At 42.0% G+C, this 17,303-nt stretch overlaps 1 protein-coding gene and 1 non-coding gene across 3 annotated transcripts in view; one reads left to right on the forward strand and one right to left on the reverse strand.

The window, feature by feature from the left end:
* The first annotated feature begins 9,453 nt into the window (after positions 1-9,453).
* The window catches only part of NOL10 (nucleolar protein 10), a 63,747-nt gene continuing 55,897 nt past the window's right edge, over positions 9,454-17,303 (forward strand). Inside the window, exons 1-4 of one of the 2 annotated variants that reach the window (XM_056856265.1) lie at positions 9,454-9,547; positions 11,308-11,353; positions 13,189-13,287; positions 16,355-16,432. In XM_056856265.1, the coding sequence (XP_056712243.1) occupies positions 9,482-9,547; positions 11,308-11,353; positions 13,189-13,287; positions 16,355-16,432 (289 nt within the window). In that variant the 5' untranslated portion in view covers positions 9,454-9,481. The remainder of the gene's footprint in view (positions 9,548-11,307; positions 11,354-13,188; positions 13,288-16,354; positions 16,433-17,303) is intronic. The other variant, XM_056856266.1, reaches the window with a different exon arrangement.
* TRNAD-GUC (transfer RNA aspartic acid (anticodon GUC)) lies at positions 9,945-10,016 on the reverse strand. Its single transcript has one exon. It is a non-coding gene; the product is annotated as a tRNA-Asp (tRNA).

A 17,303-nucleotide genomic window follows, 5' to 3' on the forward strand; every position in this document is an offset into this window, starting at 1 on the left:
GTTTCAGATTAACTTTTGCAAAGGCAGTAGGAAGATTTACATGTCAGCCTATAAGCACAGAAGAGAGAATTAAGTCACCTTCCAATCCAGTTCTCAAATCAAATGTGACCTTCCCCTGACTGCCAGCAAAAAGAAGGCAACAGTTCCCATTTTTCCTGCTCTGGGTTGTTCCATCTGGTCTACGGGGAGGAGTCTGCTCCAGGCATTAGTGTCTTGACACTGCAATCCACAACTTTTGATTGCAAAAGTAATAAGGTGTTTTTTAAAAAACCAAGCACAAAAGCAGTGTTACTGACTTAAATGTAACTGCTGGTGGTGGTGGTGGAGGAAAACGCCGTGCAGTCGCACTCAACTTATGGCGACCCCATAGGGTTTTCAAGGCAAGAGACATTCAGAGATGGTTTGCCATTGCCTGCCGCTATATAGAGACCGTGGACTTCCTTGGTGGTCTCCCATCCAAATACTAAGCAGGGCTGACTCTGCTTAGCTTCTGAGATCTTTTTATTATTATTATTATTGTTGTTGTTTTTTCATACATTCGATACAATCAATTAACATTGCCTTTCAATCTTTTCTAATTCTCAATTAAAACTAACATATATATATATATAACAATTATCTTCCCCTACTTTGACTTCCCCCCTTCCTTCTTCTATCTCTAACTTATCTTCGTAATCCTCTTAGCAATTATTTTCTAATTCTTTATAAAAAAATTTTTTATAAAACCTTCTAGTTATTTAAAAAGAAAGGAAAGTAGAAACAAGAAAATTAACCTAGTCTAAGTTATAACCTTTAACATTTTGCACGTTAAGTTCATTTCTGCAATAAACAATCCACGCCTCCCACTCCTTAACAAATTCATCATTATCTTTTTGGTTTACTAACTCAGTCAATTTTGCCATTTCTGCTAGTTCAAACATTTTATAAATCCAACCAGTTTTGTCCGGTATTTCAGTCATTTTCCATTTAGCTGCATAGACCATTCTCGCAGCTGTGGTGGCATAGAGTAAAAAGGTCCGTTGTGTTATAATATAGTCCGGTATAATGCTTAACAACATCATCTCTGAAGTTTTAGGGATATTTTGTTGTAGAATTAACCTTAGCTCATTGTATATCATATCCCAAAAGCTTCTGAGATCTGATGAGATTGGGCCAGCCCGGGCCATCCAGGTCATGGCAAATGCAACCAGCTAGTTGCAAACATGGACATTGTGAATTGCAGGTTAAGGGATGATCTGATCCTAGCTATCAGGAAAGGCATCAGGGGCCTTTTTGAAAACAGTATCAGGGTTGGGGAGCAGTACTGCCTTTATATTTTTCTTTAAAGTATTTGCAGTGCCATCCTAAGAAGACTTACACCCCTCTAAGTTCATTGAAGTCTACTGGCTTAGAAGGATACGCCACTTTCCACCCCCAGCAATTGCCCTCGAAAAGTTTCACGTTAAGTAAAGATTCTATGATCCTTAGTAAGAGGGAAAGTGTTACTACATCATCATCTCCAGGGTCTCAAGCCGAGGCCTTTGACATCACCTACTAACTGATCTTTTTCACTGGAAATGTCAGGGATTAAACCTGGGACCTTCTTGCATGCAAAGCTGAGGCTGGTCTCAGCCCCTGTCTTAAATGTTCTTCCTAACTATTTGACTGGGTGGGGTAAAATCTTGGCTCAGCCAGGATAATGTTGGGCAAACCAGCCTGCTTTCCCAACTTGCGAAGTGTGAATGAACAAGATAACCTACCTCAAAGGACAACAGTGTGATCAAACAAGAGATTGTAAAGCATCTGAAAAGGCAGCCAGTTTTTTTTAAAGAAACTTGCTGTCAAGTAAGTATGCCCAGTGCTTTATTTCTAATTATACTGCTCTGTTTATTGGAAAGAAGTTCCTCCCTTTAAACAACTACGGTATGTACCATTTGGTCACCAACAGGCAATCTTTCACCTCATCAAGTTTCAAAGTATAGAGTCCAGCCCTACACAATGACTATTGTTATAAGCAAACAATTAAACGAGCCTATGTGTACTCTGCCCAAAAAAAATCAGTGGGCTATAGATCAAATCAAGCCTGAACTGACCCTAGAACCTAAAATGACTAAACTTAGGCTGTCGTACTTTGGACACATTATGAGAAGACAAGTGTCACCGGAAAAGAGAATCATGCTAGGAAAAGTTGAAGGCAGCAGGAAAAGAGGAAGACCCAACAAGAGTTGGATTGACTCAATAAAGGAAGCCACAGCCCTCAGTTTGTAAGATCCGAGCAAGGCTGTCAAAGATAGGACATTTTGGAGGACTTTGATTCACAGGGTCGCCATGATTCGAAAGCGACCTGACAGCACTTAACACACACACATGTGCACTCTGTGTGCATCCAAAGGCAAAAAAACCTAAAAAAAGTGACATAGTAGACTATCCATTGAAGTAGTAATCACAGTAAAGATGGATGGATCCCAACGCATCTCATAAAGTGAGGTTAGACTCAAAAAAGCTTATGCTGGAATAAATGTTGTCTTTAAGATGCTGCTGGACTATTTTATTTTGCTTCAAAGTGACACAGCTGTCCATCCACAATTCTCTCCAAATATAGTGTCCATTCCCCTCTTCATAACCTTCTACCCAAGGGTGAGCCTTTGAATCTTTTTCTGTAACAGCATAGTTACAAAAATCCAAAGTTGTCCCCTCTGTGACATTTCATGTTTTGCCACTTGAACATGGATACTTTTGGCATCCAGTTTTAAAATGTACAGTGTGAATTAATACGGTTTGCTTTGCCTAAATTGTCTTGAGAAACCCAAAGGTTGGTACCTCTTACCACTAGCCCAGACTGGTCAAATCATTTTATTAACACTTTGGTTTTGTTTTGCTTTTTAAAATGTTGTTTTACTGAGAGAAGTTACAGTAACGTCTGTTTTATTCAGAATATTTGAGAGTGGCTCTTCAAACCGGAAAAGGGTGGCGGGAAAGGTACTTGCTACCACCTCAAATGGATTTCCAGAAATTAAAAACAGCCAGCCCATAAGCAAACCTGGCACCTGACAATTAACTCATCCTATTTGGAGCGGTGGCCTCTGATCTGGAGAAACGGGTTTGATTCCCCACTCCTCCACAAGAAGCCAGCTGGGTGACCTTGGGCAAGTCACAGCTCTGTTAGAGGTCTCTCAGCCCTGCCTGTTGTGGGGAGAGGGCAAGGGAAGGTGATTGTAAGCCTGTTTGAGTCTCCCTTAAGGGCTAGAGAAAGCCGACATATAAAACCAACTCTTCTTCTATTCCCATTAAACCATTTACGCACAGGAGGTTTTGCCTCGGATTTGCTGCTCTCTAGATGCACCGTTTCCCCATCCCTATTCTCAAAACTGAAAAATAAGCCCCCATGCAGAGTTTTGAGAATCTGGAGGGGGGAAACGTGCATCCTGAGAGCGGCAAGTTCAAGGCAAAACCTCCCACGCATAAATGCATAACGTCGCGACTTCGATGGGAGCGCTTCTGGCCCGCTCGCTCGCCCTTCTTTTCACCCACTTCGGATTCCCTGGGGAACTCAACAGGCCATTTATGCACGGGAGGTGTTGCCTGGGATTTGCTGCTCTTTAAATGCACATTTTTTTTCCCCATCTGAATTCTCAAAGCTCTTCAAGGGGGCTTTTTTTTCTTTTTTCTTTTTTAAGTTTTGAAAATTCGGGTGGGGGAAAATGAGCATCTGGAAAGTGACAAATCCAAGGCAAAAAAACCTCCCGTGCCTAAATGGCCCACGGAGGCGCAGCCAACAGCGGTCGCGACGCTCTGGCCGCAGCCGCGGTTTTGCAAAGAAGCGCCGCCGACTCCAGGTGCAGCAAACCGCGGACGCGCTGCTCCGACCCCGGAGAAGTTTGCCTTCTTCGGCGCACGGACGGGCCAACGAACCCCCCAGGATGCTGCAGGAAAGCCGGAGGGGGTGCGTGTGTGTTGGGGCTCCTGCCGCCTTCCCACCAAAGACCTTCGGGGATGCCAGCGGCCGCCTTCCCTTACCTGCCCACGCTTGATCCGGCAAGTCCCCGAGGAAGGCTCCGCGCCGCCTGCTGCTGCTTGCTGCCGGCGGAGCAAGAGATCCAGCTCGGAGGCTGTTGCTTGGTGTTCTGCAGGAGGTCTTGCCCGAAGCTCCTCCTCCTTTGCATCTCTTAGCTCCTCCCCCTCAGCTATGCCAGCCCCCACCCCCTTCATCCTCAGGTAGCCATAAGAACATAAGAGAAGCCCTGCTGGATCAGACCAAGGCCCACCAAGACCTGCAGTCTGTTCACACAGTGGCCAGCAGGTGCCTCTAAGACGGCTGCAACAGCACCGTCCTGCCTGTGTTCCAGCATAAAAATGTTTGTGATACAGTCCTAAACATGTATATCCCTTTGGCTGAGTTCAGTAGGACTTATTCCCTGCGTGTGTGTTAAGTGCCGTCAAGTCGCCGCCGACTCATGGCGACCCTGTGAATGAATGTCCTCCAAAATGTCCTATCCTTGACAGCCTTGCTCAGATCTTGCAAATTGAAGGCTGTGGCTTCCTTTATTGAGTCAATCCACCTCCTGTGGGGTCTTCCTCTTTTCCTGCTGCCCTCAACTTTTCCTGGCATGACTGTCTTTTTCAGTGACTCTTGTCGTCTCACGACATGACCAAAATATGATAGCCTCGGTTTAGTCACTTATTCCCTAGCAAATATAAATTGTTAGATATTGTGCTACCAATGCCGTTATCAGTTACCACCTGAATTAACCAGTGGTCCATCTAGTCCAGATCCTCTTTCACTTAGTAAGAAGAAATGGTTTTTATAAGCAGACTTTCTCTACCACTTAAGGAAGAATCAAACCGGCTTACAAACATCTTCCCTTCCCCTCCCCACAACAGACGCCCTGTAAGGTAAGTGAGGCTGAGAGAACTGTGATTAGCCCAAGGTCACCCAGCTGGCTTCATATGTAGGAGTGGGGAAACAAATCCAGTTCACCACATTAGCCTCCTCCACTCATGTGGAAGAGTGGGGAATCAAACCTAGTTCTCCAGATCAGAGTCCACCACTCCAAACCACTGCTCTTAACCACTACACCATGCTGGCTCTCCAAAAGTCAGTTTCTGTGGACAGCCAAAGAACAAGTCATAGAGACCAAGGTTTTCTTCTGTTTGCCTCCAGGTACTGGTATTAAGAGCTTCAATGTGAAAGTTCTCTTTAGTTATCACAAGGTAGTAGCAATTGATCCGCCTCACCCTCCTTTAAAGCTATCTGTGCCCATCAGTCACTATATCTTCTGGCAATCAATTTGACTTGCTGGCCATTACCTGAATGGGCCAAATAGTCTGATCTCATTATATCTCTGAATCTAAGTAGGGTTGGTCCTGGTTATTATTTGGATGGGAGACCACCAAGGGTCTCTATGCAGAGTCAGGCAGTGACATAACCACCTCTAAATGTCTTGGGCCTTGGAAACCCCTCTTGGCTGTAACATGACAGCATTTTTCACCAGCAATTCCTTGTTGTGTCTCCTGAATCTATTGCCCATCTACTTCATTCTCCACTTATCTAGATTGTCTTGTCCACACAGGAGAATTCAGTTACAAATGATAACTATGGTGTAATAGTACCCCAATATTCACCTATGTATAGATGCAACTTAGGAGATGCAGCCCTGTCAGATTCACATTATGATTCATTTATGAAAGTAATGTTATGATTCTACTTCTGCTGACTTTTGTTTTTAAAAAGTTACATACACCTAGGCTGTTAAAATTGGTACCTAATAAAAATGAATTATCTGACCTTTTTAGTATCTGCAAGGTGGATTTTCCCTTACCTCTGTAATGCCTTTTTATGAGTGGAGAGATAATTCCAATCTGCATCAGTGACTGTGAATTAGGGCCTGGTAGTTAGCAGCTTGATTAAAATGGAGAAAGGATGTGATCTTATATAGGGGACACTGAACAACGACTGAAGTAGTACTAATGCACGGGTCTTACTGCTCTTGGGAATTAGCATGAGAACTGGTAGCATAGCACAGTGCCTAGCACCCTTGGTACAACATAAATAACAAATAGTAGTAGATACTACAGAGAATAAGACATGAAATGGAGAGATAATTTAAACACATTGGATTTCAAACTTATACTCAGTGTTTTATTGTTTTATTTGTTTTTAGTTTGCAGAAACATTGAGTAGATCTTTGGGCAAGCAGTATAAACATTTTCTAAATAAATATATTGACTTCTTAGTCTTTAATGTACTTATTGTATGGTGTTTGTCTGTGGGGGGTTCTTAATTTTAATGAGAGACAGTGTGGTATAGCGGTTTGAGAGTCAAACTAGGATTTGGGAGATTCAGGTTTGAATCACTAGTGTGCCATGGAAACTTGCTGGGTAACCTTGGGCCAGTCAGCAACAATTTGCCATTTCACACAATAAAATCCAGTTGCCAAGTGCATTGAAAGTGGCCTGTAAGTGCATTATCCAGTGAGTATGAAAGAAACTCTCAGTCTAACCTACCTTATAGGATTGTTGTGAGGACAGAGGACAATGATGTAAGCCACTTTAGGTCCCCATTAAGTAAAGTAAAAAAATAAATGGTAATATGGTTAGAAATAGAACAACAAAAAAGGAAGAACAAGAGATCTGTTCCACAAGATCAAAGAAATCAAAGAGAAATTTAAAGCATGATTAGGCATGCTGAAAGATCAACATGGAAAGACATTTACTGAACAGGACAAAATTTAGAAAAGATGGGAAAAATACACTGAAGAATTACACTGAAAAGATGGAAGGATAACAGATTCCTGCCAAGAAAAACGTTTGAAGAAGAACCTACTGTTTTAGAAAGTGAAGTAAAAACTGCACTGAGAGCAGCTGGAGGAAACAAATCAACAGGAGTAGATGGGATATCAATAGAGCTATTTCAAGCCACAGTAACTGAGTCCATCAAAATCTTAACAAGAATATGGCAACAAATATGGAAAACAAAGCAATGGTCCACAGTCTGGAAACGCTCAATTTACATTCCAGTTTCCAAAAGGTGATGCTCAAAATCTTACAACAAAGACTGTTACTATATATGGAACGAGAAATGCCAGATGTTCAAGCTGGATTCAGAAAAGGAAGAGGCACTAGAGATCATATCACAAATTTGCATCAGTTACTGGAGCTAGGGTTGGTAGGTCCCTCTTCACCACCGGCGGGAGGTTTTTGGGGCGGAGCCTGAGGAGGGCGGGGTTTGGGAAGGGTGGGACTTCAATGCCATTGAGTCCAATTGCCAAAGTGACCATTTTCTCCAGGTGAAGTGATCTCTATCGGCTGGAGATTAGTTGTAATAGCAGGAGATCTCCAGCTACTACCTGGAGGTTGGCAACCCTAACTGGAGCACACAAGAGAATTTCAGAAGACAATCAGCATGTGTTTCATAGGTTACAGCAAAGCTTTTGACTGCGTGGCTCATGGAAAGCTATGGCTGGTTTTAAAGGAAATGGGTGTGCCACTGCATCTGATTGTTTTGATCTGCCACCTGTCCTCTGGACAAGAGGCTATTGTTAGGACAGAATATGGAGAAACAGAATGGTTTACAATTGGCAAAGATGTTAGACGAGGATGTATTTTATCTACCTATCTCTTCAATCTATATGCAGAAACATATAAGGCAAGATGAATTAGATTTAGATGAAGGTGGAGTGAAAATTGGGGGTAGGAACATTAACAATTTGAGGTATGCCAATGATACCACATTGCAGGCAGAAAATAGCAAAGACCTGAAACGACTACTGGAGAAAGTTAAAGCAGAAACCGCCAAAGCAGGACTGAACATCAAGAAGAACATCAAGAAGAACAGCTGAACATCAAGAAGACAAAACTACTGGGGAAGTACTCAACTTTAAGGTTGACAATGAGGAAACGGAAATTGTTCAAGACTTTCTATTCCTTGGCTCCATCATCAACCAAATGAGACTGCAACCAAAAAATCAGAAGGAGACTGAGACTGGGAAGGAGAGCCATGAAGGAGCTAGAAAAGATTCTGATGTGTAAGGATGTGTTGACAGCAACCAAGATCAAGATAATTCGTGCCATAATATTATCCATTACTATGTGTGGGTGCAAGAGTTGGCTAGTGAAGAAAACTGACAGGAAGAAAGTTGATTCATTTGAAATGTGCTGTTGGGGAGAATTTTATGGATACTGTGCGTGGACCGGCAAAAAGATAAATAAGTGGGTTCTAGACTAAGTTAAGCCTGAATGCTTCCTAGAAGCTAAAATGACTAAGCTGAGACCATTGTACTTTGTTCACATTATGAGAAGAGTCACTGGAAAAGACAGTAATGCTAGCAAAAGTGGAAGGCATTATGAATAGAGGAAGACCCAACAGGAGATTGACTCAATGAAGGAAGCCAGGGACCTCAGTTTGCAAGACTTGAGCAAGGCTGTTAACAATAGGACATTATGTCATTAATTCATAGGTTATTAATTTATAGGGTCTTCAAAAATCGGAAACGACTTAGCATACACACAATATGGTTGGTTGCTGTTGCTTGAGTGGGCGCTTAATGCTGTACCTTATATAATGTTACGAGCTACCCTAGAGCATTTTGGGTTGAGGGGGCAGGGATATAACGGTAAACATTTAAATGAAAAATTCTGTATACTTCTTTCAATGTTCAAAGCGCTTCACGCGTTATTTTGTTGTACTGTTTCGGCATGCTGAGAGGTGATTTTCTCTATTGCACGATACTCATTTTGTAGTCGCTGGAAGGATGAGTTGCGGAGCAATCCTAACAAGTGTATCCCCTTGTAAATCAACAGTTTTAGAAAGACGTCACTTTGTAGGATTGCACTGGGGGAGAAGGGTGGCCTAAAGAGTTCTTCTAGTTTTGTCCTTTATTTCTGGCGGTTCCCGAGGGATGGCGTCCCCACGACGTCCCTCCCCGCTGGCCTAAAGCATTTTCTCACATTTGCGGACTGCAACGGTATTCTATGGCATCTTTTACACGGTGACCATTCATGCACGGGAGGTTTTGCTTTGGATTTGCTGGTCTCTAGATGCACATTTTGGCCCTGACCTGGATGGCCCAGGCTAGCCTGATCTCGTCAGATCTCAGAAGCTAAGCAGGGTCAGCCCTGGTTGGTATTTGGATGGGAGACCACCAAGGAATACCAGTGTTGCTGTGCAGAGGAAGGCACTGGCAAACCACCTCTGTTGGTCTCTTGCCATGAAAACCCCCAAAAGGGGTCGCCATAAGTCGGCTGTGGCTTGAAGGCACTTTACACACACAGATGCACATTTCCCCCCATCCAAATGCTCAAAACTGAAGAATAAGCCCCCCATGCAGCTTTCTGAGGATTCAGATGGGGGGAAACGTGCATCCAGAGAGCAGCAAACCCAAGGCAAGACCTCCCGTGCGCCAACGGTCTGTTCTTTCCGTCAACTCTATGATCAGAACTTTGACCCGGAAGTGGAGAGCTGTTTTTCCGCCTGCCTCAGCCGGCCGCGGAAGAAGAGGGCGCCATGCAGGTCTCTAGCCTGAACGAGGTGAAGATCTACAGCCTGAGCGCCGGCCGGAGCCTTCCCGAGGTGAGGAAGCCAGCGCCGCCGGCCCCTCTTCTCCAGCCGCGGGAAGGGGCTCCTGCCTGCGCGGCTGGCCGCCTTCCTCCCCCCCCAGCCCCTCAGGCAAAGAATTACGCCCTGGGCTGCATCGAGGGAACCGCGGCCTTGCAGGAGTGGTTAATGGAATCGGAATAGCTACTCGCTACCTACCTCTCTCCCCCCCCTCCCCCCCCGGGCCGCAGTTTTACCTAGTAGGGAAATTGCTGTTGAGAACGAAACTGACTTTTGAACACATGAAGCTGCCTTAGAGTGAGCCCGGACCCTTGGTCCATCCAAGTCAGCATTGTCTACTCAGACCGGCAGCAGCTCTTCCGGGTCTCAGGAAGAGGTCCTTCACATCACACACTTGCCTAGTCCCTTTAACTGGAGATGCCGGGGATTGAACCTGGGACCTTCTGCATGACAAACAGATGCTCTGCCACTGAGCCACACCCCTTCCCCATAGCTCTCCAGGGTCTCAGGCAGAGGGCTTTCACATCACCTACTCGCCTAGTCCCTTTAACTGGAGACGCCAGGGATTGAACCTGGGACCTCCTGCATGCCAAGCAGATGCTCTGCCACTGAGCCAAGGCCCCTCCCATGCATTTATAACTTAGAGGTAACATTAAACTCACTTACTATGACAGAGAAAACAATTGTATTTGGTGTGCATAAGTCTGGCCTCCTTAATTATTCATTTATTATTATACCCAACAACACAGTACACATGAAGCTGCCTTATACTGAATCAGACCCTTGGCCCATCAAAGTCAGCATTGTCTACTCAGACTGGCAGCGGCTCTCCAGGGTCTCAGGCAGAGGTCTTTCACATCACCTACGTGCCTAGTCCCTTTAACTGGAGATGCCGGGGATTGAACCTGGGACCTTCTGCATGCCAAGCAGATGTTCTACCACTGAGCTACAGCCCCTCCCCACAGCTCTCCAGGGTCTCAGGCGGAGGTCTATTCACATCACCTACTCGCCTAGTCCCTTTAACTGGAGATGCCGGGGGATTGAACCTGGGACCTTTTGCATGCCTAGCAGATGCTCTGAGCCACGGCCCCTCGCCATGACTTTTACTGATCTACCTCTACCAAAGTCAGTACTATCTGACTCTCAGGTCTTTCATATCACCTACAGTATCTGACCCTATTCACTCACTGGGGGTTGAACCTGTGACTTTTAGCATGCAAAGCAGCTGCTCTATCACTGATACACAACCGCACCCGAATGAAGCGGCCTTTCTTTGTTAAATTTGAATGTTGACATAATGACCTCTTACCATGTACTTCCTGTATTCCGTGGCCATTTGAATCGGCTGACTATAGCTTTATTTGTTGTCCTGACCTCAAGTATAAATATTTGCCTAGTAAGGATCCACTACATGCCTCTGAGGAAGTAGACTATACTCCACAGTTTATGCTAGAATAAAAGTGTATTGGTTTTAAAGTGTCTTTTCTTTTTTTGGGGGTGCAGCAAACTAACACGATTGTCCTTCTGGAAAGATTACCTGGAAGTAGCCTCACTGACCACAATAGAACTTACTTCTGAATAAACATATGCAGGCTTGGAGGCAGAACTGTATTCACAGACCATTTTAAAAGATTTTGAAAGTGTGTGCGTAGGAGAATCTGCCCTCTTATACTTATAAGTCTATAAGTTCTAGAACTTCCTCCCTTGTCACCACTGTTTGCCTAATCTCCACATCCACTCATTTAAAAATATATATGTATATTTATTTGTTTCAGTGGCTTTCTGACAGGAAGAAAAGAGCATTACAGAAGAGAGATGCTGGTGAGTTTGCTTGCCCTCCAATGAGAAGAGTGTTGTTATCTTATTCGCAGGGTTTGCCTCTGCTTGCATAAGGTTATCTGATGGTGCCAGGTTGAAATTAAATCAAAAGAGTTTCCGTCTAGACATTAGGAAGAATTTTCTAACAGAGTGGTTCCTCAGTGGAACAGGCTTCCTCAGGAGGTGGTGAGCTCTCCTTCCCTGGCGGTTTTTAAGAAGAGGTTAGATGGCCATCTGTCAGCAATGCTGATTCTGTGACCTTAGGCAGATGATGAGAGGGAAGGCATCTTGGGCATCTTCTGGTCACTAGGGGCGTGGGAGGGGGAGGTAGTTGTGGTCCCTTCCGATTCTATGAGTAATTTTGTGTTCATTTCCGGTCCCAATTGAGGATCCTGGTTTTGACCTATGAAGCCCTCTAAGTACCGAAAGGATTGCTTGCCCTCATATTGTTCTGGCCAGATGCTGTACTCATCCTCTCAGGCCCTCTTATGTATCGGCACCCACCCATGCCCTGATTTCAGAGTGATGTGATTGGCTGCAGTGGACCCTTTTCAGTGGTTGCCCCTCTCCTTTGGCTATAGAATGACCTTCCTTTGTCCCTCAGCAATCCCTGGATGTTTTTCCACATCAGACCAAGTTTATTTTTTTTAATTCAGTAGATTTTTAGTTAATTACTATATAGTTTTGTTTTCCCCCTTGATGTCTTGCTTTTCTGTTGCTCAATGGTTTCATAGTTTTTACAATGCAACTACTATTTTTAGTTGTACCAGTTGATTCAGTTAGTTTTAGTGTTGTTTTTAGATGATGTTACTTATTGATCACTTTTATAATTGAATTGTATATTGTTGTGAACTGTCTCAGACCCATGCCTGAGAAGAGGTAATATATACATGTTTCGGATAGATTAATACTGCCTAAAACAAATAGAATGCTGCTCATTCCAGCTGCAAATGCGCATAAGAATAGTTTTTAAAAATGTGAAGTCAAATGAATTTCAGTAGCAGCTTTAAACACATGCTTCAAACCACTTTCTTCTGTTGAAATCCATGCCATTTTAAAAAGATACTTTACACTGGGTTATACCTTTAAATAAGAACTTTCAGCCCCATTCTTTTGCATATATACTCCGAAGCAAGGCCTATTATGCTCAGTAGGGCTTGCTGTCAGGTAAATATGTGGAGGATTGCAGCCTTTAGTTATTAGACATGTATAATTCAACAAGAATCTTTAAAAAGGGAAGGAAAAAGCTTTCAGCTTTCACATTTATGCTCTGTGTGAAAGATTGCCATAGGCAAAAATGCTGTGCCCACAATCCAGTATCAATCTCTGTACAGCCTGCTTAAATACACATAATATAGTATTGAACTGCAGCTTCAGAGTTTGAGGACACTTTGATTTTTAAATTTTTTATGAGGCTGTTATCTGTCACCTGCTCAAAATAAAGATAAAATAAGACAGTTAAGCACTACATAGAAATGGTCCCCACTGCTATAATTCAGTTGACTGCTAATAGGATTGTTTCAGGTATTCCCAGTGGTCATATTGCTGAACAACCCATGCTACAGTAACTATTAGACTTCAATAACTAATGCTGATAAGGGAGTAGATTGTACATTCCACCTCTTAAAAAACTTGAAATTTCTGATGAATTTGTTCTGCGCCTATGCACATGTACTGAACATTCAGCTTAAGATTGGACATTTCTGCTAAATTTAACGCATATTTAGAAAGGTAAAGGACTCATTTCTGTCAGTCATATTTTTTCCTCACAAAAAAACTGTTTATCGTGATCTGTTGGCTAGCCAATCCTTAGGATGTTTGTCTTTTTGTTTTTAAAGATATTCAAAGGAGAATTGAACTTATCCAAGACTTTGACATGCCCACAGTTAGCACGAAGCTCAAGGTTTCGCGAGATGGGCAATACGTTATGGCAGCAGGTAAATATGCAGACGTTTTGGACCTTTCAGACTTCCAGCAGCCACATTGCTTAAAAGTGACGTTTGGCCTTCAGTGTGATCTAATTTTAATGTTCATTAGACATGGCTAATTTCCCATTGTTTAATCATTTTTTCTGAGCATAAGTTGAAGAAAATTTAGCGTTCCAGGTCCAGTTCAATGGGCTAAAATATAGTGTGTTAGCTAAACTACCATTGTACCCATCAGCTGTTCGGGGAGGAAAAGCTGGGAGTAAGATTACTACATCTGGCTCTCATAAGTCTGATTGACACAGCGGTTGCTGATTGGATGGGAGAATTGCATATAACAGCGCTCATTTGCATATGTGCTTTCCTGTCAGGGATATGTGCAAGGAAATCTGCTTCTGTGTATGTACAGCTTCTAGCTGGATTGAGGGGCTTTTCTGTTACCTTGACTCTTTAAGATAAAATGCTGCTATTTGTTTTTTAACCCATAGGGTTTGCCACAGTAACTTTAATTGCAATCTACTGTACAGCAAAGAATACTTTGTCGTGGGCTGCAACAATCTAACCAGGATTATGTTAGGAAAGCATGTCTCCATTAGGTTTCATAAGGATTAAATGTATTGAAAAGATGTAAGCTCGGGGCTTACTTGCTATTTAGAAGTAGCAAGCCAGATTCTACTGTTATAGTCAGTCAATGTAGAAACAATCCAAGGTTCTTATGAAATAAAATATACTATAATACCTGTGACAATATTCAGTTCAAATTGAGCAAAAACCTGCCAAAGTCTCTATACTATTGTCCCAGCTAAAGGTCACTGCTGTAGAAGCACTCAGTTAGAAAACCAATGCAGCAGATGTAATTATTGCATGGGTCTGACTAACTATTTTCTGTTGACTGACTGATGAAAATAGGCAAAGCTCATACACTGCTTGTAAATCCTACTGTCAACTGGATCTGTACCCATCCAAGGACACTGGGAAGATATAAATAGAGACCTTTCTCTGACTACAGGGGAGAGAAGATCTTGATAGTCTGAACACTCTGACTTATGGACTTCCTCCATCGACCAAGAGATGTAAAACCCTTGGCAGCCTAATTCTTGCGTGAATTAGGGAAACTGATCCTTGCGTGGATCAGGACACATTTATGCTTGTCTTTTGATTCTGGAGAACTCTCACAGAGAGATATTATGCCACCCAATCTGTCTCTCTGTAGACTGATTGTCTGGAGTAACTGTCTGTACAGATGCTTCATCTTGAATAGGATGAAGACCCTTATATTCCAAAGGACTATGAGGGTATGGATCTTACCATCTTTGAATATGGTGACATTGAGAACTAATTTGTTCTAACAAGACTTATGTCTTCTCATAAATCTATCTTATATACAGACTTCCTAGTTCTGATAGACAAGATGTAAATGTAGCTTCTCTAAGAAGCCCAGAGCATATTTCTCTACACAAGGTGAGAGCACTGAATATGTTCTGCAGTCAGTTCTAAGACTGAGGTCTGACACAGAACTGTCTGACATACACATGCATACATAAACATGCATTACAGCCAACAATGGCTTACACATAGAATTACTCTATTTGGAATACATATAATTGGAAATACATGGATGGAGATCCATGGAGCCTTAAGCTCTTAAACTGAACTATACTCAGTATCTCTCTAAAGATTGGCACTGCCAGAGAGACTGTAGAATAGAGTTTTATACTCTACACATAATGTTAAGCTTTACACATAGTAACAGCAAATACTGATTAATTACAGTATAGTTAAACCATCAAAGTGGCTCTTAGCTATACAGCAATGCTTATATCAAATGCATGCTTAGAAATGGCTTTCCCATAGCTTTTTCTAATCTGAACACGGGCTTCACACCCAGAAACCTCAAACATATAGAGACTTTATGGTTTCATGACTTCAGTCACAAACAGACTGATGTTAAGAGCTATAGAACCAGCTTTAACGTGAAACTATGGAACCAAAGAGATATCTCCTATTTTCATAAATACTGAAGGCATTGAAATAACAGAATAATTTTAGAGAATACCTGAAGGAAATCTAACTATTCTAAATGAACTTATAGAATCCTTACAGAAACTCTGCAATGACATAACTGGGTAAAAGTATGTCTTATATTTAAATAATTTGAAGTAGAATACTTATTCAATGCACTAACCATTATTTTACAAGATTTCTGTAAACTGTATTATTTCCTGAATGAAATATATACTTGGGAAACTCTCATATAGAGTCATAGAGATTGTTGATATTGCTAATGTTGCTTGCATATATTTTGTTCCTATTGAACTAACTAATCTAGTTTTTATTTCTGTAATTATTTACATGCATATATTTTATGTGAAATAAATAATATTTTTATTCAAATAATCTTTTCATATTTTTACTGGAACAATTCAATAGAAAGTCTATCTCGCGAGAGATAGAAAGTGTTGATCCCTGCTTAGTGGGTAACGGGCTGAATAGTTACGGATCTCTTTTTAGGAAGGGGTCAATTCCTAAAAAGACTGCGACAACTTGAGTCCTTTTGTGTTCAACTGTCTATAAGTAAAACTAAACATAGATGGCACTAAACTCAGTGTAGGTATTAGCAGTTAAATAAGACTTGACAATATTTGATTACTGTTCTGCTGTTTTTGTCCAGTTACCATCTCGGTTTCTAAATGGATGGTGTGATATTTAAAATTTAGGACCAAGTATCAGAAAGTTGTGGGGACAGTGTGATTTCAGTGGCATGGCTAGAAAAGACTGCGTATTTGTGGATTTTAATCTAAAGTGACAGGTTATTTATCTGTAAATCATGCTTTTAGATGGTTGACATATAAATATATTGGCTTGGCTCCGCTCCTGAAAACTAGTTTTGTTTGATTAGTCCTACTGCCGTTAGCAAGCATTAACAGACTCAATAAAGCCTTTTTTTGCACGTCCATAAATTTCTAGACCAGAAAAGTCTTTCAAAAAGTGACTTTTATTTCTTTCTGAACTGAATGTATTGGATTCATTTTTAAAGCAAATTCTTTTTCTTACGTCAATTACCTTCTATCTTTTACAGGAACATATAAACCTAGAGTCCGATGTTTTGATACCTATCAATTATCCATGAAGTTTGAAAGATGCTTGGATTCTGAAGGTTAGCAAAACAAATTATTGTGAAAGCTGCTATAAACTATGAATTTGTCAGATGGGTGAAAAAAAATGCTAGACCAGAAGTCACCAGAACCTGTCTTGCTATCTGTGAAATAATTGTGCTTTCTGTATAGTTCTGGAAAAGAGCAAATAGTTTCTCCTTTTTTTGGAAGGTATATTCAACTAGAAAATAGGAATTTTTGAGAAAAGTACAAACCACATTCTGCTTGAGCTGCTTTTGAAACCCAGATTTTTCAAGAATACCTACTGATCGTGGGGAAGGGGAAAACAATAGAGAGGGAGTTGCTATTCAGCCCCATTGTGTATTAATCTTTTTGTGAATCATGGCCATTGTGACAATGACAGTACCATCCTAAGCAACATCGCACCCTGTTTAGGATTGCAGTGTGCACTATTTAATTTGAGAGAAAATAGTTATAGATTATTATGTCTACCCTAATGTCTGCATAATGTATTTGAGAGTGACCTTGGGTTATATTCTTGTAAAGTCTTCAAGCTATGGGAGAGACCTTGGCAGAACAATGCTCTGATAAGTCAACTTGTAATTTGCTACTCACCTGGGGCAAATAGCAGTTGGCTGAGTGAGCATGAGCTGTGAGAATAGCAAATAGGAGAGCCAGTGTGGTGTAGTGGTTAAGAGCGGTGGTTTGGAGTGGTGGAGTCTGATCTGGAGAACCGGGTTTGATTCCCCACTCCTCCACATGAGTGGCGGAGGCTAATCTGGTGAACTGGATTTATTTCCCCACTCCTACACACAAAGCCAGCTGGGTGACCTTGGTCAAGTCACAACTCTGTTAGAGCTCTCTCAGTCCTGCCTACCTCATAGGGTGTCTGTTGTGGGGAGGGGAAGGGAA

Source organism: Euleptes europaea, chromosome 10, assembly GCF_029931775.1.
Source record: "Euleptes europaea isolate rEulEur1 chromosome 10, rEulEur1.hap1, whole genome shotgun sequence".
Taxonomy (NCBI): domain Eukaryota; kingdom Metazoa; phylum Chordata; class Lepidosauria; order Squamata; family Sphaerodactylidae; genus Euleptes; species Euleptes europaea.